This window comes from Aspergillus tanneri (genome assembly GCF_003426965.1).
Source record: "Aspergillus tanneri strain NIH1004 chromosome Unknown AapTan_7_pilon_pilon_pilon, whole genome shotgun sequence".
NCBI classification, from domain to species: domain Eukaryota; kingdom Fungi; phylum Ascomycota; class Eurotiomycetes; order Eurotiales; family Aspergillaceae; genus Aspergillus; species Aspergillus tanneri.
The window spans coordinates 4,362,996-4,384,534 of NW_022984634.1; the positions used below are offsets into that span (position 1 = coordinate 4,362,996).

General features: G+C 45.5%; 9 protein-coding genes across 9 annotated transcripts; 3 read left to right on the forward strand and 6 right to left on the reverse strand.

Annotated features, from left to right (window-relative positions):
- Positions 1–4,902: 4,902 nt before the first annotated feature.
- On the forward strand, positions 4,903–7,467 carry ATNIH1004_008042 (uncharacterized protein; the record flags this gene model as incomplete). The annotated part of the gene is made up of 4 exons (XM_033572655.1): positions 4,903–4,925; positions 6,697–6,909; positions 6,958–7,117; positions 7,165–7,467. 4 exons carry the CDS (start codon positions 4,903–4,905, stop codon positions 7,465–7,467), a joined length of 699 nt encoding a protein of 232 aa, XP_033425970.1.
- Positions 7,468–7,885: 418 nt separating this feature from the next.
- ATNIH1004_008043 (uncharacterized protein) lies at positions 7,886–8,212 on the reverse strand (the record flags this gene model as incomplete). The annotated part of the gene is made up of 1 exon (XM_033572656.1): positions 7,886–8,212. The coding sequence occupies one exon, from the start codon at positions 8,210–8,212 to the stop codon at positions 7,886–7,888; it is 327 nt and encodes a 108-aa protein (XP_033425971.1).
- A 651-nt stretch (positions 8,213–8,863) lies between these two features.
- Positions 8,864–9,208, reverse strand: ATNIH1004_008044 (uncharacterized protein; the record flags this gene model as incomplete). The annotated part of the gene is made up of 1 exon (XM_033572657.1): positions 8,864–9,208. One exon carries the CDS (start codon positions 9,206–9,208, stop codon positions 8,864–8,866), a length of 345 nt encoding a protein of 114 aa, XP_033425972.1.
- A 1,387-nt stretch (positions 9,209–10,595) lies between these two features.
- On the reverse strand, positions 10,596–11,875 carry ATNIH1004_008045 (uncharacterized protein; the record flags this gene model as incomplete). The annotated part of the gene is made up of 3 exons (XM_033572658.1): positions 10,596–10,825; positions 10,853–11,326; positions 11,383–11,875. The coding sequence occupies 3 exons, from the start codon at positions 11,873–11,875 to the stop codon at positions 10,596–10,598; spliced, it is 1,197 nt and encodes a 398-aa protein (XP_033425973.1).
- A 41-nt stretch (positions 11,876–11,916) lies between these two features.
- ATNIH1004_008046 (uncharacterized protein) lies at positions 11,917–12,625 on the reverse strand (the record flags this gene model as incomplete). The annotated part of the gene is made up of 2 exons (XM_033572659.1): positions 11,917–12,308; positions 12,433–12,625. The coding sequence occupies 2 exons, from the start codon at positions 12,623–12,625 to the stop codon at positions 11,917–11,919; spliced, it is 585 nt and encodes a 194-aa protein (XP_033425974.1).
- A 1,442-nt stretch (positions 12,626–14,067) lies between these two features.
- Positions 14,068–14,415, forward strand: ATNIH1004_008047 (uncharacterized protein; the record flags this gene model as incomplete). The annotated part of the gene is made up of 1 exon (XM_033572660.1): positions 14,068–14,415. One exon carries the CDS (start codon positions 14,068–14,070, stop codon positions 14,413–14,415), a length of 348 nt encoding a protein of 115 aa, XP_033425975.1.
- Positions 14,416–15,663: 1,248 nt separating this feature from the next.
- ATNIH1004_008048 (uncharacterized protein) lies at positions 15,664–17,838 on the reverse strand (the record flags this gene model as incomplete). The annotated part of the gene is made up of 8 exons (XM_033572661.1): positions 15,664–16,109; positions 16,161–16,262; positions 16,672–16,705; positions 16,787–16,972; positions 17,029–17,211; positions 17,280–17,416; positions 17,479–17,569; positions 17,632–17,838. 8 exons carry the CDS (start codon positions 17,836–17,838, stop codon positions 15,664–15,666), a joined length of 1,386 nt encoding a protein of 461 aa, XP_033425976.1.
- Positions 17,839–17,891: 53 nt separating this feature from the next.
- Positions 17,892–18,832, reverse strand: ATNIH1004_008049 (uncharacterized protein; the record flags this gene model as incomplete). The annotated part of the gene is made up of 3 exons (XM_033572662.1): positions 17,892–18,086; positions 18,147–18,584; positions 18,656–18,832. The coding sequence occupies 3 exons, from the start codon at positions 18,830–18,832 to the stop codon at positions 17,892–17,894; spliced, it is 810 nt and encodes a 269-aa protein (XP_033425977.1).
- Positions 18,833–19,799: 967 nt separating this feature from the next.
- ATNIH1004_008050 (uncharacterized protein) lies at positions 19,800–21,393 on the forward strand (the record flags this gene model as incomplete). Its single annotated transcript, XM_033572663.1, has 5 exons — positions 19,800–20,117; positions 20,176–20,241; positions 20,292–20,646; positions 20,698–20,829; positions 20,906–21,393. The coding sequence occupies 5 exons, from the start codon at positions 19,800–19,802 to the stop codon at positions 21,391–21,393; spliced, it is 1,359 nt and encodes a 452-aa protein (XP_033425978.1).
- Between the last annotated feature and the right edge of the window lie 146 nt (positions 21,394–21,539).

Genomic DNA, 21,539 nt, shown 5'->3' on the forward strand with positions numbered 1-21,539 from the left:
CCGCTGACCCAGCTTACCCGAGGGGAGCAAGGGGGGAGGAGTAAAAGGTAATAGTTCTTAAACCAGTGCCTTAAGCTGCCTAAGGATGCAAAAGTTATATTTAATAAACTAAAACGTGTATTTTTAAGCGCACTATTACTATCTTATTTTAACCCTAGGAATAGAACCAGGGTAAAAACAAATATGTCTAGTTTCGCTATAAGTATAATAATTTTTTAATTACAGGATAATAATAAATAGTATCCTGTGGTATTTTTTTTATAAAAAATAACTAATTCTAAACACAGGTATATAGCATAACCAAGAGTTATTAGTAATTATTAAAGTATTTAAAGTTTGGTAATATTACCTTAAAGGGAGTGGAAAGCTAATAGTAGTAAAGTCTAATTATACTAACTTAAATAGTTTTATGCGGCCCATATTAAAGCGGCTTAATAGATATTAGGCAAGATAGGTTAAGTTGCTAAGTATATTTAATTTTTATATTAAATACTAACCTAGGGTAAAAAACCCTGCAGATGCACTAAGTAAAAGACTAGATTATTTACTAAGTATAAATAAAGTAAGTAATGCGTTACTATTTTTTATATTATAATTAAAGTTAAAATTAGCTATGGGTAAGAGTTATTAGAATAATATACCTAATAAGTTAAAAACTATATAGGCAGGAATAATAGCGCTGGACACTAAAGGCAGGTTTAAATAATTAAATAAAATAAGCTTTAATATATATATTTTTATAGGGAGTATATATACCTATATAGATAAAAATACACCTGTAAATAAGAACTATACTGCTAGTGTTACTAGAATTCTAGATACCTAGGTGCCATAGATCTATGTTTATAAGATTATTAGATCTAAATTAGCTTACTCTAGTATTAAAAAGTTTATAGTAAACTATTTATGCAAATTACACCAAGAGAATCACGAGGTATGTGATATTAAGCGAAAAGTTAATTATAAGTTAGGGGATTATAGCAGTCCAGCCTAGGAAATTAGCAAAAATAGCCTACTTAGGTACCAAGGTTGTATTTATATACCCAGAATTCCTGTGGTAACATATAAAATTATAAAAGCAAATTATAATAATTTTTAAAAAAAATATTTTAAAGGAAAACGCACCTTAAAAGCTGTTAAATATAAATACTATTAGCATGGTATGCATGGCAATATGCTAGATTATATAAAAACCTATAATATTTATTAAAAAATTTAAGTATATAGACATGTATCTTATAGCAAGCTAGAGTTTTTACTAATACTAAAGCAGCCTAGGGAAGTATTAACTTTAATTTTATTACTAAACTACTACCCAGTTTACCGAGTATATCTGCCAGCCAGGGGGCATAGAAAGTTATAATATAATATTAGTAGTTATAAATACCCTAACAAAGTTCGCACTTTATATTTGTAGCGGGCAGGGCCCGCAAAGTGCTCGAGCCCGTATACCGGGCACTCGCGAGGTCGTGTAGAACTCTCCCGGTCACGTGATCTCGTTTACCTCGCACACACATTTACCTGTTCGGCCGCCGCGGTCGTAGATAGAAGCTCTTCAGCGAGTTCTTTTAGTCCAAATCTATTATATAGGTTGAACCGGCTACTAGCCCGTGACAATATTTCTTATAATAAAAATATCTCGGTGCTAGAACTTATATATTTAGTTTATTAAAAGCTGGTACCTATGTTCGGTAATCTAAAGTAATAGGTATTAAACAAGGGCTTGCTATTTACCAGCAGCTATTAGTTAACACTGTGCTATTACCTAGATTAAAGCAAAAACTGTTTACTGTGTTTTATCCGCAGATAGATAGTTAAATAAAATACTAAAACTAAATATTAAAGTATTACCTACAAGCCTATATAAGTTTTTTACAAGATAATTAGATTAACTAGCTGCTAATAGCACAAGTTATATATAATACTGTAATTTATTTATCTATAAAAACAAGCCTATATAAAGTATTAATAGGCTTTATCCCTAGCCTAAAAATTAATATTAATCCTAATCCCACTAGCTATGCACTAGCAGTGTTAGAGTATATAATATAGCTTAAAAAAAAGTAATTTTTAATTAAGGATGCGCTTAAAAAGGTGTAAAAGGCTATAATAAGATAATATAATAAATATTAGATTAACAAATAATTTAAGATTAGTAATTAAGTTATACTACAGGCAAAGAATATCTTTACAGTGTAACCTAATATAAAATTAGACCACTACTAGCTAGGCCTATTTTTTATTATTAATATAGAGGGAAACTAATTGTACAAGCTTTAACTACTACTAAAATATTACTATCTACACCCTATTTTCCACATGTCTTTGTTAGAGCTATATTATAAATAACCAGGTTAATAAAGCCGACCCCCGCTAATACCAATTAACAGCGAAGAGGAGTGGGAAGTTAATTAAATTCTAGAGAAAAAATATAACAAGAGTAGTAATATAAACTATTTAGTATAATAAAAGGGCTATCTACCTAATAATAATACCTGGGAACCAAGATCACATGTTAAAGACACTAAAGCCCTGGATATCTGGCTTACTAATATAATACCTATTACCCGACAACGTACGCGCTACATGGCTAAAGGAAAATAGTATTCTATTTAACTAAAACAAGATAATATAACAGCCTAATAACACCAACCTTTTACCTAAAAAAACAACTTAACCCTTAAAGGGGGAAAGGACTGCATTAACAAAATAACCCAGGCAACTGGGAGTCGCAGGAATAGGAGCTATAGGCGAATGCAATAAAGTGTATTTAGGGATAGGTATAAATATACTACTATTTACATATAGTATTTAAGGTTTTCGAACTGTATATCTATACTTCCTTACCAGCCTAGCTACCTTCTCCTGCACAGCAGGGCGACAAGACTGGGGAAGTCTAATAAATATGCGATGTTTAGTAACTATAAAAATAGCTAAAAAACTAGCAGCAACCTCCGGAGTGACATAAGGGTGTCGCTGGCCAGTATAATAAATATAGTTTAAATAACCTAGTAAAAAAATATATACTAACACAGCATCTCGCTCTAAATAAACAAGGCAACAGTAGCACCAGGAACTACCCCCCTAGGCCAAAGGCAAACTATTTGTATTAACATGGACTGGTGCAGGGGTAGTCTGCACCTAAACAACCAAAGCTGCTAATAAAAACAAAGGGGGCGATAAAACTTTCGCATAAATTAGTAATATTATTTTATATAAACACACCGGACTTACTAGACACGTCCGGAGAGGGTAATTCAACTCCGTCCGGCTCCGCCAAAGCAGGAGAGGATGGAAATCCCTCCTATTCCAGTAAAACCAAGCGAGGCGCAGGTGTGAAAACAATATTGTTTTTAAAGAATAAATAAGGATGAACTCCACAGAGAAGGTAATAGTGTTATGGGGCAGATTCTCCCGATAAAGGCAATAAAGCTTTATAGCAAGCTATCTATAAAAACACCTATATTAGTAAGCTCAAAACATGCGAGAAAGCACTGGAGGAGTTATTATTTTTATTAGCTAAGGCAGAAAAGTGTGCACGTACCGCAAGAAGTTTAGTAGTTTAAAAAAAAAAAAAGGAGAAAAAAAGAGAAAAAAGAGAGAAAAAGTAAAAAGCTTAGTGTTTAATAATAAAACTAAGCTTAAACAGGCGAAAAACTGTAGTAAATAAAGTAAAACTATTACTATAAAGCAACTACCTGCGAAAATATACCTATACTTACCCAAGCTCCAAGATATTGTACTAAATACCGATCAACTGTATAAACTATTATAGGAAGGACTTACAGGATTGGAATTTATAATATATTACCTATTATAACGCATATATTTATACTACAGTCTTTAAGGCTTTAAGGGCGAAGCCTCTTGGAGAGGAAGATAGTATTAGGAGCGCTTGGAAGTGTAATAGCTAGATCCTTAGCTAAGATACTTAGTTAGGTGCGAAGTGTTTATATTCGCACCCGCGGGCCTGAACTCTTAAAGGCCAGCGATTAGTTCTGCAATATACATGGCTCTATCTTCTCTCCTATATAGACACTCCCTTTCGCACCGTAGCGCCCCATTCAGCTCGTTACCAACCCCCACGCATAACACTTGGTGTCTTAAATAGCTATAATTATAATTATATTATTAGTGTTAAAATCCCTTTTAACTTTTCTAGTAGTTTTAAGCTAGGTATATATCCTTAACTTTCGCATTTTTTAATTTATCCTTTTTTTTTTCCAGTGTTTTAAGGGTGTTGTTAATATTTTTTTTAAAGACTCCTTGGGTATTAAGTGTATCTCGTACTGCTTTATATTCCTCCGGGAGCAATGCAAGAAGTTAATTAAATATTATTTTTTAATTTAAAGCTTCTTGTATATATAGTAGCTTTGCTTGTAATTTTTATGCTATTTTACAAAGCTAGTTATAGGCGTCCTGAACAGACATATTATCTGGTTTGCCGTAACTATAAAATTTAGCTAGTTTCTTATATATAATACCAGGTTGCAATAATTGCTATTTCCTTTTTAAAGCCTTGAACTGCTTCTTTGCCGTGTTGTACTAATTAAGAAGGTTGTGTTTACTATCAGGAATAAGTTAATAAATAAAAACAGTAATAGCTCTGTTTGCATGTTAGTCTAGTTGTTCAGGACCTATAATAATCCACCAGAGCTTCTTGCTATCCACTGCTTTTTTAAAAATATTAAATTATTAATCTATATTATCTTTCGACAGTTTCGGAACTATTTTTCGGATATTATTTAGGTTCACGCTATCAGATATTGTTCGAAGAGGTAAGGTATTAATTATAGAAGGCCTTTTAGTATTATTTTTATTATAGTTGGATCGAACCTGCAAGGTCGCGTTTAATGCAGGTGTTGTTGTTTCTGGAACTAGTATAGTAGGGGGTTGTAGACCATGGTTTCCGGCGGGCAAGTCAGGTAAGTCTGATTCTATAATTAATAATACGACTTCTTGTAGTTCGGTAAAGTTGTATATATTAGATATTAGGAGTAATAAAGTAAAATAATAACAAGATAAGTATAGTGTTTAGTTCTTTTTATAGGACTACTAGGACATCCTTTATATACTTTATATATTCTATTAAGACACTGCGTACGTCTGACTTTGCAATCTTTATTAGTAACCAGATAGTGCGGAGTGTCTGGGTGCGAACACCTCTTTATTATCCTAGTAGTATAATATACTATGGCTTTGCTGGCTGGTAAACCTTTAAGGGAATATCACGTCCTCGCAGAGCTGGCTAGTAATAAGGAATATAACCTCCTTTAATCAAAACTCCAAGCTTCGCAGTCTATTACCAAAGTCAGGGCCCTCTAACAACGCTAATAATAACTCTTCGTAGTTTATTTACTGCAGACTTACTTAGGCCCAACTGTTCGCTAGCTTTATAACCTCAGCGGTACCCAGCACGCAGCCGGGCTCATAACCTGTTGAGAATCTCGGGGAAGAAGCTATGTTGTGAGGTGCTAGGATAGCGGTGACTGGATAGTATATTAAAACTATCGGTGTGATCTAGTATCGCATGGTGAGTATATTTATCTATCTAGGAGAGAGAGCGTAGACAAACGCTTCCTTATGTCTACGTGTCCTTTAGCCCTTGCGTGTGATATATCAGATCGCTACGGGACTAGAATATACGAAGGTGCCTTAGGCATCCTGATTTCCAACAGGAATAAAAATAAATATGCTAAAAAGGGGAAGGGATTTAAAAAAGTAAAACCTAGTATATAATAATAGCAATGCTTCTGGCTATGCTACTTATTTACTATTTTGCTTGTATTTTAAATAATAAACAGCACAAAGTACATATCCTGGCGTGAGAGATAAAGAAACTGCCTATTTACCCCTTACCAGGTATGCTTACATGCTAATAAATAGCCACAGGTAGCAAGTAATACTCTAGCCGGTTAAAAAGTTGCATCCGGAGCGCAGTATAACTATAGGATAATATAATTCCAAATCACATACTTTTGTCGGATTGGTTTTTAAGGCCAGGGATTATTAGCTAGTGGAAGAAACCGGCAGCATGCAGGAGCTAATCTGTTATGCGTGGGGGTCGGTAACGAGCTGAATGGGGCGCTACGGTGCGAAAGGGAGTGTCTATATAGGAGAGAAGATAGAGCCACGTATATTGCAGAACTAATCGCTGGCCTTCAAGAGTTCAGGCCCGCGGGTGCGAATATAAACACTTCGCACCTGACTAAGCATCTTAGCTAAGGATCTAGCTATCGCGCTTCCGAGCGCTCCTAACACTATCTTCCCCTCCAAGAGGCTTCGCCCTCGAAGCCTTAAAGACTGTAGTATGAATATATGCGTTATGATGGGTAATGTGTTATAGATTCCAATCCCTTGAGTCCTTCCCATAATGGTTTGTGCGGTTGATCGATGTTTGGTACGATGTCTTGGAGCTTGGGTGAGTGTAGGTGTGTTTTCGCAGGTAGTCGCTCCATGGCAACAGTTCTGCTTCATTCACTGCAGTTTTTCGCCCGTTTGAGCTTAGTTCTGTTGTTGACGCTGAGCTTTTTTGCTTCCTCTCTCTCTCTTCTCTTTTTTCTTCTCCTCTTCTCTTCTCAAACCACCAAACTTCTTGCGGTACGTGCGCACTCTTCTGCCTCAGCTAATAAGGGTAACGGCTCCTCCAGCGCTTTCTCGCATGTTTTGAGCTTACTAATATGGGTGTTTTCGCAGATGGCTCGCCGCAAAGCTTCGTCGCCTCCATCGGGAGAATCCGCCCCACGACGCCGTCGCCTTCTCCGTGGAGTTCGTCCTCGTTCATCCTCTGAAGACGATGTCGTTTTCACACCTGCGCCCCCTCGGTTTCGCCGGAATGGGAGGGATTTCCATCCTCTCCTGCTTCGGCGGAGCCGGACGGAGTCGAATCGCCCTCTCCGGACGTGTCTGGTAAGTCCGGTGCGTTTATGTAAGGTAATTTGCTAATTTGTGCGAAAGTTTCATCGCCCCCTTGTCTCCATCGGCGGCTTCGGTCGTCCAGGTGCAGACTACCCCTGCGCCGGTCCATGTTGATACGAATGGTTTGCCTTTGGCCCAGGGGGTAGTCCCTGGTGCCACCGTTGCCTTGTTCGTTTGGAGCGAGATGCTGCGTCAGCGTGTGTTTTCTTGCCAGGTCGTTTAAACTGTGTTTATTGTACTGGCCAGCGACACCCTTGTGTCGCTCCGGAGGTTGCCGCTGGTCCTTTGGCTGTTTCTATGGTTACTGAACATCGCACGTTTGTTGGACTTCCCCAGTCTCGTCGCCCTGCTGCGCAGGAGAGGGCGGCTGGGCTGGTAAGGGAGTATAGACGTGCGGTTCGAAAACCTCGAATACCACGCGTGGATAGCAGTACATCTGTGCCTGTCCCTGAACGCACTCCATCGCATTCGCCCATGGCTCCCGTTCCTGCGACTCCCAGTCGCCTGGGTCGTTTTGTTGATGCGGTCCTTTCCCCCTTCAAGGGTTGAGTTGTCTCTTTGGGTGGGAGGTCGGTGTTATTGGGCCGTTGCGCCATCTTGTCTTAGTTAAATAGAATGCTATTTTCCTTTAGCCATGTAGCGCGTACGTCGTCGGGTAACGGTGCTGTATTAGTAAGCCAGATGTCCAGGGCTTCAGTGTCTTCGACGTGCGATCTTGGTTCCCAGGTATCGTCATCAGGTGGATAGCCCTTCCATCGCACCAAATAGCTTATGTTACCACTCTTGTCGCGTTTTTCCTCCAGAATTTGATCACTTCCCACTCCTCTTCGCCATTAATTGGTATTGGCGGGGGTCGGCTCCATTGACCCGTCGTTCATGGTATGGCTCCAACAAAGACACGTGGAAAACGGGTCAGACGGCGATATTTTGGTGGTAGTGAAGCTTGTACGATTGGTTTCCCCATGCATCAATAATGGAAAATGGGCCTAGCTGGCGGTGTGTCTAATTTCGCATTAGGTCGCACTGTAGAGACATTCTTCGCCCGTAGCATGACTTGATCACCAATCTTGAATTGTCTGTCGATCCGACGCTTATTATATTGCCTTGCCATGGCTTTTTGCGCCTTTTCAAGCGCATCCTTGACCAAGGATCGCTTTTCCTTGAGCTGTGTTGCGCGCTCCAACGCTGCTGGCGCATGGCCAGTGGGATCAGGATCGACATTGATTCTCAGGCTAGGGACGAAGCCCATCAATGCTTCATGTGGGCTTGTCTTTGTGGATAATAATCGCAGCATTATATGTAACTTGTGCCATTGGCAGCCAGTCAACCCAATCATCTTGCAAGAAACTCGCATAGGCTCGCAGGTAATACTCTAATGTTTGGTTTTGGCGTTCTGTCTGACCATCTGTCTGCGGATGAAACGAGTAGACAGTTTCCGCTTGATCCTAGGCAATAGCACAGTGTCGACCAGTAGCTACTGGTAAACAGCGAGCCCCTGTCCGACACCCATCGCTTTGGATTACCAAACATGGGTACCACCTTTTGATAAACCAAATGTGCGAGTTCTGGCGCCGAGATATCCTTATTGCAAGGAATATAAAGTGCGAACTTTGTTAGGGCATCCACAACCACTAATATCGCATCATAACTCTCTGTGCCCCTGGGCTGGCAGATATACTCGGTGAACTGGGCGGTAGTCCAGTAATAAAATCAAGAGTCAGCACTTCCCCAGGCTGCTCTGGCACCGGCAAAGGCTCCAGCTTGCCATAAGGTGCGTGTCTATGCACTTGAATTCTTTGACAAATATCGCAGGTTTTTACATAATCCAGCACATCGCCACACATACCATGCCAATAGTATTTGCGTTCGACGGCTTCCAAGGTGCGTTTTCCTCTAAAATGTCCTCCCTGAGGATCATCATGATTTGCTTTCATAATTTCATGTGTTACCGCAGGAATTCTGGGTACATAAACGCGACCTTGGTACCTGAGTAGGCCATTTTCGCCAATTCCCCAGGCCGGACTGCCATAGTCCCCAGCTTGCGATCAACTTTTCGCTTAATATCGCGTACCTCGCGATTCTCTTGGTGCAATTTGCACAAATAGTCCACCATGGACTCCTCAATGCTGGAGTAAGCTGATTCGGATCCAATAACCTTGCGGACATAGATCCGTGGCACCCAGGTGTCTAGAATTCTGGTAACGCCGGCAGCACAGTCCTCATCCACGGGTGCGTTCTTATCCACGTGGGCATGCATACTCCCCATGGAGATATGCGCATCAGAGCTCATTTTATTTAATTGTTTGGACCCGCCTTCGGTGTCCAGCGCCATTATTCCCGCCCATGCGGTTTTAACTCATTGGGTGCGTCATCCCAATGACTCTTGCCCATGGCCAATTTCAACTTTGATCGCAATGTGGGAAGCAGTGACGCATCACTTACTTCATCTGCGCTCGGCAGATAATCTGGCCTTCTACTTGGCGCATCTGCAGGGTTCTTTACCCCAGGTCGGTGCTCAATATGAAAATCGAACGCGCTCAGCAACTCGACCCATCTCGCCTGACGTCCATTAAGCCGCTTCAATGTGGGCCGCATGAAACCGCTTAGGTTGGCATGGTCAGACTTCACCACTATTGGCTCCCCGCTCCCTTCGAGGTAATGTCGCCAAACTTTGAATGCTTCAATGATCGCTAACAACTCTTGGTCATGCGTATCATACCTGCGTTCAGAATCGGTCATCTTTCGTGAGAAAAATGCCACAGGATGCCACTCGTTATCATCCTGTAATTGGGAGATTATCGCACTTATAGCGAAACCAGACGCATCTGTCTCTACCCTGGTCCTATTCCTAGGGTCATAATGAGATAGCAATGGTGCGCTCGAAAACGCACTTTTAGTTTATTAAACGCAACTCTTGCGTCCTCAGGCAGCTCAAGGCGCTGGTTCAAGAACCATTGCCTTTTGCTCCTCCCCCTTGCTCCCCTCGGGTGAGCTGGGTCAGCGGCAATGCAATGCGGGAATAACCCTCAATAAAACGCCTGTAAAATTTGCAAATCCCAGGAATATCATGATCTCTCGCACGGTTGTTGGCTCCGGCCAAGCCTGGATGGTAGCCACACGGCTTTCCTCCATCTGAATGCCCGAAGGCGTGATGATAAATCCCAGGTATTCCACACTTTTCACATGAAATGAGCATTTGCTCAGCTTGGCGTATAGCCCGAATTGTCGCAGTCTCTCCAAAACTGCGGTAACATGCTCAACATGTTCCTCCTCACTCTGCGAGTATATAAGAATGTCATCCAGATAAACAACACAGCAATGGTCTAGTAGGTTGCTTAATGCGCGATTAATATAGGACTGGAACGTAGCTGGGGCGTTGGCTAGCCCGAATGGCATGACAGTGTATTCGAAGTGACCATATCTTGTGCGAAATGCAGTTTTCCATTCATCCCCCTTTTTATTCGATGCGGTGATACGCGTCTCTCAGGTCAAGTTTGGTATATCTTAGCGCCAAGCGATCCATAGTCTCGCTAACAAGTGGTAAGGGGTAACGATTTTGACAGTAATCTCGTTCAAACCGCGGTAATCCACACAGAGTCGCAGTGTTCCGTCGGACTTCGGTACAAAGATAATAGGTGCGCCAGCTGGGCTTTTCGAGGGACGAATCCATCCCTTTTCTAGCGCTGCTTCAATATATCTGCGCAGAACTGCGAGCTCACTTTCGGACAAGGGGTAAATTGGTCGGTATGGGGTTCCTTTCCCGGTTGTATATCAATTGCATGGTCGTGGTCTGCATGCGCAGGTAGAATCCCTGCATTTTCCTCCGAAAAGACATCTTCGAACTCCTTGTAGATTGCGGGTATTCGCACTCCTTCGCCGATGTCGCAGAACCCACACGGATTTCGACCTGGTTATTTCGGTTGTGGATACGTACGCTGCGTAGACTTGTTTTCCCTCTCGTAAGTGCGATTCACCTCTGCTTCGTTGATTATCTCGACTTCTTTCTCCGGAGGTATTTTCCGGTATTCCCATGTTCCTAGTTCCCAGTCGACGTTTGGGTTCGCCTCTCTCAACCAAGGGTATCCTAGAATCGCATCATAATGGTCCATATCAACCACATCGAATGTTCTTTCAATCGTTCTACGAACACCGTGGCAATCTTGGGTGGTTGCCCTCAGCCTGTAGCGTCCGTAGCAACGGATGCGGTGACCATCTAGGGCCATATCCTCCGCGGGCCTATTGCAGGCTCCGGGAGGTGCGCATCTGCGAACCTTCGGCTGATAAGAAGGGCTTGACACCCCGAGTCGATTAACACAAGTTGGAATAGTGCGCTCTTGTGCTTGCAGCTCAACCATAGTCTCAATGGCATTATCTTTTGGATTTTCTTCCTCTAGGCCCAGAGCCGCAGCTGCTCGCATCACTGGGCCACCTAGTTTTTTGCCTGGTTGTCGTCCCTTCTCGCACGTTTGGGACATTGAGGCGCAATATGTCCCTTTTCTCCGCAGACATAGCATTCAATATCAGGGTTATGCGACTGCTGTCGCTTATGACCTTGGGACCTATTAGAGTTTCCACGAAAGGCGCGATTGTTGCCTCTCCATGGCTTGTCTGGGCCCCGTTGACTGGAAGGTTGTTGTCTTTCCGTGTTGCCTGGGGTCGTCGTCCGGTGTCGCATAGCTAAGCTGTGTTGGCTTCTCCTATTCTTCGCTTGCGATATTTCCTTGCGTCGACCCGGTATGGAATCTTCAATTGTTTGGAGGTGGGCGATATAGCCTTCATATGTCTCTGGTTCGTTGGTGGTATTTAAGCGCTTCATGTCGCAGGTCTTGCTTGACTCTTGTCCGGAGGTGATCCTTTCGTTGATTTTCTGTGTATGCTTCTGGGAGCTGAACTTCCCATTGGTTAAGGTAAGCTGCGAATTCCCGCACGTTTTGGTGATCCTGTTGTCTGGCGTCATGGTAGCGTTGGCTCGCATCTCTTCGCAGGTAACAGGGTCGTTTAATTGGCGTAGTAGAAATTGCGAAAGTCCTCCCAGGTAGGTTTATCGGCGACTTCCTCCTCGTGTTGCCTCCATAGGCGGATAAATGTTGCGCATAGATGTGCCGTACCTTCCACCACTTTCGTCGTATCATTAGTAAAGTAGTAGCGATTTCGTTCGAAATGGGTTTCCATGCGTGCGATAAATGTCTGATATTCCTGCATGTTCTTTCCCATGTATTCCGAGACATGTGCTGGGGGTGCTGGCGGTTTCAATGCGTGCGTGGGCTCTGGCATAGGCTGGGGTGCGGTTTCTTGTGGTATTCCATGGTCGGGTGTGCTTATATTGGATTCTGGCCGCGAAATTGTTGCACTTCGGTTTTCTTGGATGCGTTTCTCATAATCGATAAGCTCTTGCAATGCCCTCCTTTTTTATTTTCCATGCGTAATCTCTTGAGTTCCTGCTTTTGTTGGCGTATCTGGTCCCGGAGTTCGGCAAATTCATTATCCGATGAAGAATCGTTTGTTGTTGTGGACCCAGTAGCCCTTTTCGAGGGCTATCGCCTTGCAACACAGCTGTTTCCTCAACTGTTTCTTCAGCTGGGCCCGGATTCATCGAAGCATCAGGTTGTGCTTGGATAGATGCGGTATTCTCTGAGACGGGGTTGACAGAATTCTCGGTGTTTCGGGTGACTTGGGAGCCAGCACGCTGCACGCGTCGAGGTGCCATAGTGCTCCTTTCAGCGGGTTACCGTTGGGGTGAGCGATTAGAACTGTTATGCGTGGGGGTCGGTAACGAGCTGAATGGGGCGCTACGGTGCGAAAGGGAGTGTCTATATAGGAGAGAAGATAGAGCCACGTATATTGCAGAACTAATCGCTGGCCTTCAAGAGTTCAGGCCCGCGGGTGCGAATATAAACACTTCGCACCTGACTAAGCATCTTAGCTAAGGATCTAGCTATCGCGCTTCCGAGCGCTCCTAACACCAGATCTCACTGTTTTTAAAACTGTCAAGCATGATATCGCATGCAGGATCTTGCTCTTTTAGTTATTACCAACCCCGATCACGCGCAAACGCGTCGCAGTGGTAGTAGAGCCTATTAATATTTACCAGACACAACAACAGTGGGAATGTGCTGCAGTATTGGGGTTATCCTGGTGGTTATTAGTATAGGCAACTGGTTCCCTGACAGTCACAAGCTAAGCCACCTCTGCGAGTGATTTATTGCCACTAATATCACACCCGATGCGGGCCTTACTGCGCGGATTATTAACACTGTGCGGTCCTGCTATTTGCCAATTAACAGTATTTACACTACTAGCTATCACTGGTTGGTAGCGGTCGCAGACGCAGCCGAGATCTTAGGGCTGCCCACTGCCCCAGCGACCGCGTATCGCATAGCCTGCAACAAGTCCCAGACCCGAGCACTCAAGCCCGGTAATACAAGTGTACTGATTTCTTATATGGAGGATCTTAATTCTTAGCCCGAAATCTGGGAGGGCCTTTACTATCCTCTGGTGGTGAAACCGGTGAACAGTAACGGCAGCGAGTGCGTTTTTAAAGTTGCAGATAACATAGTATTAAAAGCAGCGATCGCTAGAGCTGCTGGATATTAAAACTTAGCACAAGTGCTGATCGAACCCTACGTTAATAGACCAGAGTTTAACGTCAACTTGGTCCTCTGTGAGGGCGAGGTGGTTATTTGCGAAGTCTCGGATAACTTCCCTTTAGCTGCAGACGATCAGAGCGTTCTTGGGTTTAATGTGCCACATTTTGGAGAAACACGTGTGGTGATGCCATCCAGGCTGCCTACGAGTAAGCGGGCACCAATTAAGAGAGCATGGGGCCGCCGTTCTCCGTTAAGGGTTCCAGTACGGGGTGTTTCATGTTAAAGGCCGCGTCCGGCAGTCCAGCGTGCGTTTCCAGCAACTGGATAATCTAAATCCACTTAATCTACACCCCGTTAACATCGCATCGGGTTCATGCGTATCGGTGCCCTCGATCTACTTACATGAAATTAATGCCTGCCCTCCGGGTTACAATAGTTGTACGTCCAGCATGGTCACCTACGGGGTGGACTACTGGGCGATTTAGATTCTGTGCGCGGTCCAGGACTGGGATCAAGTACGATGTCTGTCTCAGGGCTTTATTGGTAGCGTTCAGGGGTGGCCATGGTTAAGAACGCCGTTGTGGCTGTGGACGTCAACCTCGTCAAGCAGATTCATCCCGAGGTCGATCCGGTCACAGTTACCAGACGGTTACCGGTGGGACAAATAGATCCCATGGGTGAACTCCAACAGTATTACCCTTACCTCACGAGGAGCGTTGTCCAGAACATCGCCGTGTTAAGTAGTGGACTCGCCTACGGGAACGAACCATCGACATGGTGGTGGTTGGCTACGTTCCTGCTGTATACGTTCCAGCGGGAGGATATACTGCTAATAGGCAAAGAACTTACAGGGAGGTATAAGAGCATCGTGCGGCGTGCAAGTGTAGAAGCTTGCACATTATATACCTAAGCGATCGGCCGGAATGTGTAATAATCCCGTAATGGGCTGCCAATCGGGCATTCAGTAGCATGCTTGCCTTGTCCCAGCCGCCCTAATAAAGTAGGTAGCCCAGAAAGACGGAAAAAAAGGGGGTCGTCAGACATGCATAATTATAGTGAAGGGAGGTCAGATACGGGCTATAGCGACGAATACGTAGACCCTTAAATATATCAGAAATTTCTCCGTGAATCTATGATCTCCTCGTCTAGATTTGCTATATTCTTGTGACGGCCCATTCTAATCCTACTACAATGGGTATTCTATATTCCAAAGCAAGGGCAGAACCAGGTGCAGAGCACATACCAGATGTTCAAACCGCTGAAGCGTGTATCCAGACCATCCGGAGTGCTACCATGGGATTCTAAATCTGTATAGTCTGGAAGGAGAGAAAAGTTGAGGAAGAGGTCATGCCCCTGTTTCAAAGGCTCTACCGAATCATCGCGCACACAACAGCTAACCCAAAGACGGAACACGTGGTACACGTTGTCGACTGCCATTATTTCACATATAACCCATCATGAGTGTGTGATACTTACCGGTCCCAGATCCTGAACAACAAACGCATTGGAAAAATTATCCCAGATCTTCGGAGAATATTTTCCGATTGCGAATGCGTGTTTAAGGAAGTGTGGGCTATTAAGGTAATTGCAGCGACCAGCGTGGAAGAAGGTAAGGCCCAGCCCATAACCTTCCAAAAAGAATAGTATTCACGTCCTTGCAGGCAATCAAGCTCTACATTCACTCCCCTTTCTATACCTGTATGATTTCCTAATCTCCATGGAGTGGAACGCGGCACGGACCGTCCTCCGTCAGTGTCCCCAGAAGATGGTAATATTGTAATCTTAGTTTTATAAGTTATAAAATACTGTAGAAGCTTGACAAATGAGCTGTACGTCATATCTTAATAGCACCGCGTGCCCAGTATATGGAAGTATACAATAGCTGCAGTTTTGGATGGCAATGCAGTTTTTAAAGCGCAAGTCTAACTAGAGTAAACAGATACCATCTACTGTTTAGTTTCTCTTACAGCAATATATATTGAATCCACTGGCTCCTGTATCTCTTTACACGTATAAAGTTATTCCTCCAAACCTATTCTCAGCCGTGGGTGTAACCTTCCAGTTTAAAAAATTATTTGCCACATACTGCAAAGCTCATCAGTTTGGCATTCGTCCGCCAACTTGTAATCTAAGAGCTGAAATTAGCCGGCTCTAATAATTAAACACCATCAACGAAGGGTTCAACACCACCGGCAACATCGCATGTGAGACAACCATAACGGACGCCGGCACGACAGCAGCAACAGAAGTGATCTCCCACCCCTGGGGCAAAACACCCGAGATAGATCATGCCAAGCACCAAGGGAAGAAGGACAGCATACAGCCATTTAAACGTCTGGAAGATCTTGGGCATCTCTTTGAAGAAATTTGAGTTGATTTTCTCTTTCGCTGTGGTGCCCCATTGCATATTAATGCTGAACATGTGCGCCAGGATCGCCCGCGATAGATGGAAGGATAGTCCGCCGAAGAAGATAGCGAACATGGGCATCCATTTAAAATTCTCTAGTAATGCGGGCCCCAGACTTTTCTCACCTAGTCGATAGCGGATGATGGCTAAGGTGACGTTGCCGAAGCCGGAGAATACTATGATGAGACTGAGGAAGACTGAAACTAGAGCGTTAGCTATTCATCTTCATAATTATGTACGATCCATACTTTTCCAGGACTCCATGTAGAATTTATCCAGATAGCCATTGAACCAACCGACTAGAAAGTAGTTCAGAATGCTTAAAGGGAACCCAGATGCAATGGCATAGTCTAGGCAGTCAGTCAGTAGAGATCCCTGCTGCTCAACCAAAGGGATACAAACACGAGGAGATGTAACCGAGAATGGTGAGCTTAGAGGAGAGCTGGAGATTGGACCAGAGAAAAGTCATGAAGAGTCGGGTACAAGGACCTCTCCAGAGCCACGTCCGCAAGGGATTGAAGACTAGTTCATTGCAACCGTACGCATATCTGTTTTCTATACATTAGGATTGCACTGGAGGATGGACGGGTCACCTACTTCTCCCATCGTGCAAGTTCATCGTAAATAGTGAGAGAGATACCCTCCTTAAATTCACGGTGGTGGTAGTTAGCGAGTCTAATAACATTGCCGGCGATCTGTAGCCGCAGGGCCAAGTCGAAATCTTCTGATACATGGCTCTCAGACCAGTAGGTCACATACCCATCGGGATCGTCACGGCCGACGGATTGCACCGCTACGATTGTTACTCAGCATTTGGGGAGAGGGAGGTGGAAATATAGTCTACCTTTCCATCGTAAAAGGCATTGTGACCCACAAAGGGTGCGGTCTCCCCACTGCCCACGGAAAACTGAATAGCGGAATAGATGAGATTCGTGAAGAAGGCAATGCCGTTCTCGAAATAATCCCAGGACACCTGCATGACGCCGGTTGCATGCTGTACGATGGCTACCTCCGGGCTCAGATACATCTCCACCGCGCCATGGAGCAGACAATCAACAGGCTATTGTGAACAGATCAGCCACGAAAATCCCAGAAAGAAAGCGTGACAAGACCTACTACTCGCGTATCCGAGTCCACGATCAATATCAACTCCCCGATACGAATATCGCCTCCTGCGTGGATACGCAGGTCGGATTCGAGGACGTGCTCTAGGGCTCGCTGATAGCAGACAGCCTCTTCAGCCGGATCGATCAGATCGCTGATTGACAGATGCTGCGCCAGACGATGTAGTATTTCGTCCTCGACGCGGTTGGAGACATTCAGCGCAAAATTCATGTTCGATGCTTTTTGAACTTGCCTTTCCGGACGTATCCATCCTCGCTATTGTTTTGGGGTCGGGCCACCCAGGCAATATTATTGTCGTGGTAGAAGTGGATGCGAGCCTGTTGCTCTTCCGGGGACATATACGCCAGTCCGTCATCATTGATAAAGATGGTGGCGCTGCCTAGGCTAATATTTAGCACGCTCGCGGAGCATCGAGAAATGTCCCAAGACGGGATTGCTTACCTCCATGGGACTCATAATGAGAGACGGCTTCTTGGAGACTTCGAATTGTCGGTAGGAGGACACCCTCCAATGACTCCGTGTATACAGGCATCTGGATGGTGATCCGTGGGGAGTGAAGCCCTGCCCCCAAGCACGGTTCAGATTGGGACGAACGGCGGAATAGAAACGGGAGTTAGTCTGGAGGGTCTTGATGGGGCCAGCAGCCTGGAAGAGATCTGTGAAGAGGACGACGAAGAAAAACATGCTGAGTAGTAGGAAGAAGGGCACGGTGATGATCAAGGCCATACGGATGAAGCCGCCATCGATCAAGGTTTGAAACACAAGGTTACTGATACCGAACCCTAGCAGAAGTACTATCATGAGGCACATCGCCAAACCGACAAAGATGGCGCTGGTCAACGCCAAGGGCCGGTCTAGAGACTCAGCCAGGGGGCAGCCTCCATGTCCGTCTTAGATGCTTCCTCGGCCTTCGATTTTGACGACACTGCGAGGTATTTTTCGACGGGCTCGACGGATAGATGCGAGGTAGATGTGCCCGGAGAGGTCACTTGGGATTGCAGGACGGAGCGATTGCGAGTGCTGAAGAAAGGTAAGGATGTTCCGCAAACCTAATTAACATTGTTTCTAGGGTCAGCGGCAGACGAGTCTTCAAGGGGATTTATTCTTACCAAAGCCAGCAGCCTCTCCTCCAGGTCGGCTACATGATCCAGGATGTTCTCCAGCCGGTCATGCCACACCAACAGTACATGCTCCTCCCGCAGCAGCGCCGCATATTGGAATTTCTTCACGAGGGACAGAGGAGACGAAGAGAGGTCCCGGATCGAATCTATAACCTGCAGCTGAGAGCCACTGGGGAGGACGACTTCAGTTTGATCCGGCTGCAATGACGAGGCAATAATCCTCGTGGACTCCGTGCTCATGGTGAAGGCGACTTCGACATTCAGCGCCTGAACCGCCGCCAGAAGCAAGGGGTTGACTATCTCTGGCTCTGAGATGTACACGCCTCGAGACCGTCGGAGCAGGAGGCCATGACACGGGGCCGGAGAGTCGGCGGTAGAGGAAATCCATTGACAGGCCAGCAGTCGTGCGTGCAGGAATTTGATAATCTGCTCATACTCATTAGAGCTGGTTCTTCTGAAGTGTACTCAATCGGCACCGAAGCAGAAAGAGCTCCTACCGCTTTGTACCTGGATGTCTCATCGATATTAATGCTCGCCAGCCATGTCTCCGGCGCGACAGAATTTCGTGAAGATCCTGTCTCCGTCCCCTCAGCGCCATGGCCTCGGGATGCCGTGGGCTGTTCATCTACTGGGGACCGCGTCGAGGTCGACCGAGAGGTCCAAGGGAACTTCATGTTGCCAGACGAGGGTGCCCTCTGAGAGGATCTGATACGCTTCCACGGCCTTAAAGAAGAAATGCCCCTGGCCAAAAACATATCTCCGTTGTCGCTCACTCACGCTAACTGAAGCGAATCTCACCCGTTGGCAGAGCCAGGTGACCGAGAAGAAAAGTTACGAGCTGCAACGCCACATGGAGATTAAAAACAGAACATGTTCAGCTAGCCAACTCTTGCTGTCAGAAGCCGTGCAAGTGGCATCTCACATCAATCATGGCAGCAGCTGAAAAGGGTATGTTTCTAAATGGTCTCCATTTGGACGTGACTTCTGCACCAATGGGTACCCTGGTCGATGGGCAACCTACATTCACGCGTCCTTAGCTCTTCAGATGATGCTGTCTTGTCTTATCCATGCTCTGCGTGCCAAAGATGGAACTGTCCATTTCCCTTGGGATTTCTGACACATGATATTGCAGGTATAGCGCAAGGAATCCACTGGCCACCAGACACAGAGAAGATAACAGAGATAACAGAAATTAAACGAAGATAGCGCCATAGGAGGGACGAATAAAGTGGTTTGCCTCCAGGGCCACATTGTCATTTTAGGGTCCTTTTGCGTTGTCTGGACTCTCATGCATATCACCACAAGTAAAAGAGGCGGAGACATACTACCGCCTGCATATCCGCTACGGTCCGGACCCTTACGAAGACCATGCTGATTTGCATTTCTGAGAGAAAAATTCGCCGAATGATCCACTGCCAATCGTCGCACTATCTAATTTCCGCGTCACTCCACTGTCACTCTCATGCAGTAGTGGCATGCAGTCTGAGTGCCATGGGGACGTCTAGACCCCTCTCACTGGCGTGTGATGCACATTGTGTGGATGATACTTCGACTAAATAATCTACGACTCGTAATGTATCAACTCGAATATCTACACTCATGGGTGTTGCATCGCTATCGGAGAAAATTTCACGCACTACAATGGAGAAAGTCATAACAGAGCCTCCGCGGAATCCATTCACTGACAGCGCCACAGCGAGTAGAGCAACATCGATCCAAATAAACTCGTGTGTGTCTCAGCGATCTGAAGGTCCGTCATCGAGCGGACTGCGTCCATTGGCGAGACGACGACTCCAATCTTATCGCCTGAAAGGGGAGTACGAGCAACCCTGGAAGGACGACCCGAGACTTTATCGCACCCGATGTGGGAACTATATCATCTGGGGATGCATCGCGGTGGGCATTGTGCTTAGCGGGTATATCAACTACTCTGTGACGCGAGAAGTGCCCAAGCAGTCAGTAAGTCGTCTTGTTTGTCTGGTACTGTAGAAGATTGGATAAGCTTATTAAGTTTCAGTATTGTCTCATTTTAGACGACCACTTCCAAACCCTCGATACCAATGTGTGGAATCACGAGGTCCAGGTCAGTCCGACTCTTCTCTGCGCGGAATACATGGGCTCATGGTGTCTTAGGTGAATGGCTTTGGGAACGGTGTTTTTGACTGGACAACGTCTGACAATCAGAATTCCTATGTTGATGCAGAGGGACTGCATATTGTTCCGACATTGACCACCGAGACCACCAAGATCACTTCCGATCAGATCCTGGACGGGTTCTCTCTGAACTTGACGAAAGCCCATGGCGATGGCTCCTGTACGGGAACCAGCAACGACGAGTGCAGTGTTCGATCTAACCATACGCTTGGTACGATCCTGCCTCCAGTCCGGTCAGCCCGGTTGAATACCAGAGGCACCAAGAGTATCCGGTATGGCCGAGTCGAGGTGACAGCGAAGTTTCCCACTGGCGACTGGCTTTGGCCTGCTATTTGTACGGCTTCCAACTCTTCTTCCTCGATCGCGGCTGCTGATTGCAATCTAGGGATGATGCCCGTGAATGACACTTACGGATCCTGGCCCGCCAGTGGTGAAATTGATATCGCCGAAAGTCGCGGCAATGACGTAAACTATCCCTTAGATGGCCGCGATGTAATAAGCAGTTCTATGCACTGGGGTATAGCACTCCCCGTCTTAACGTTGTCTTAGAACGCTCTCGCTAACAAGGAACCTTCGATATTGTCTTCACGCAGGTCCCACCGCACAGACAGACTCCTTCTGGCGAGCGACTCGGGGTAAAGCTCTGCGCCGCACGGATTTCAGCCAGGGATTTCACATATTTGGGCTGCAGTGGTCCCAGGACTACCTCTTCACATACGTGGACAGTCCCCTGCAGCAGGTCCTGTATTGGACGTTCGAGAAGGACCGCACCATGTGGGAGAAGGGAGTGTTTGCCGGAATGACGATAAACTCATCCCTCGTACGTGATCCCTGGTCATCTCACGGCCGACCCAATACGCCCTTCGACCAGCCCTTCTATCTGGTGCTGAATGTGGCGGTGGGCGGTCGGAATGGTTGGTTCCGCGATGGCGTGGGAAACAAGCCCTGGACTGATTCCGGTAATTCTGCGTTGGACTTTTACGAAGCTCTTCCTACTTGGTATCCAACTTGGCCTAATTCGAGTAGTCGTGGGATGACGGTTCAGTCGGTGAGAATGTGGCAGGAGGGAGCCTGTCCCTAGTCGTAGTGGCGAGTAGAGAGAAGAGGGGTAAGGAGAGTGTGCATGAACAATGAGATAAGAACAACTATTTTGGCAGAAAAACGTGAAAATGTAACCTCGTCTCGACTCTGCAGCCTAAGAGCAAGGTCTAGTGGCTTGGCGTATTT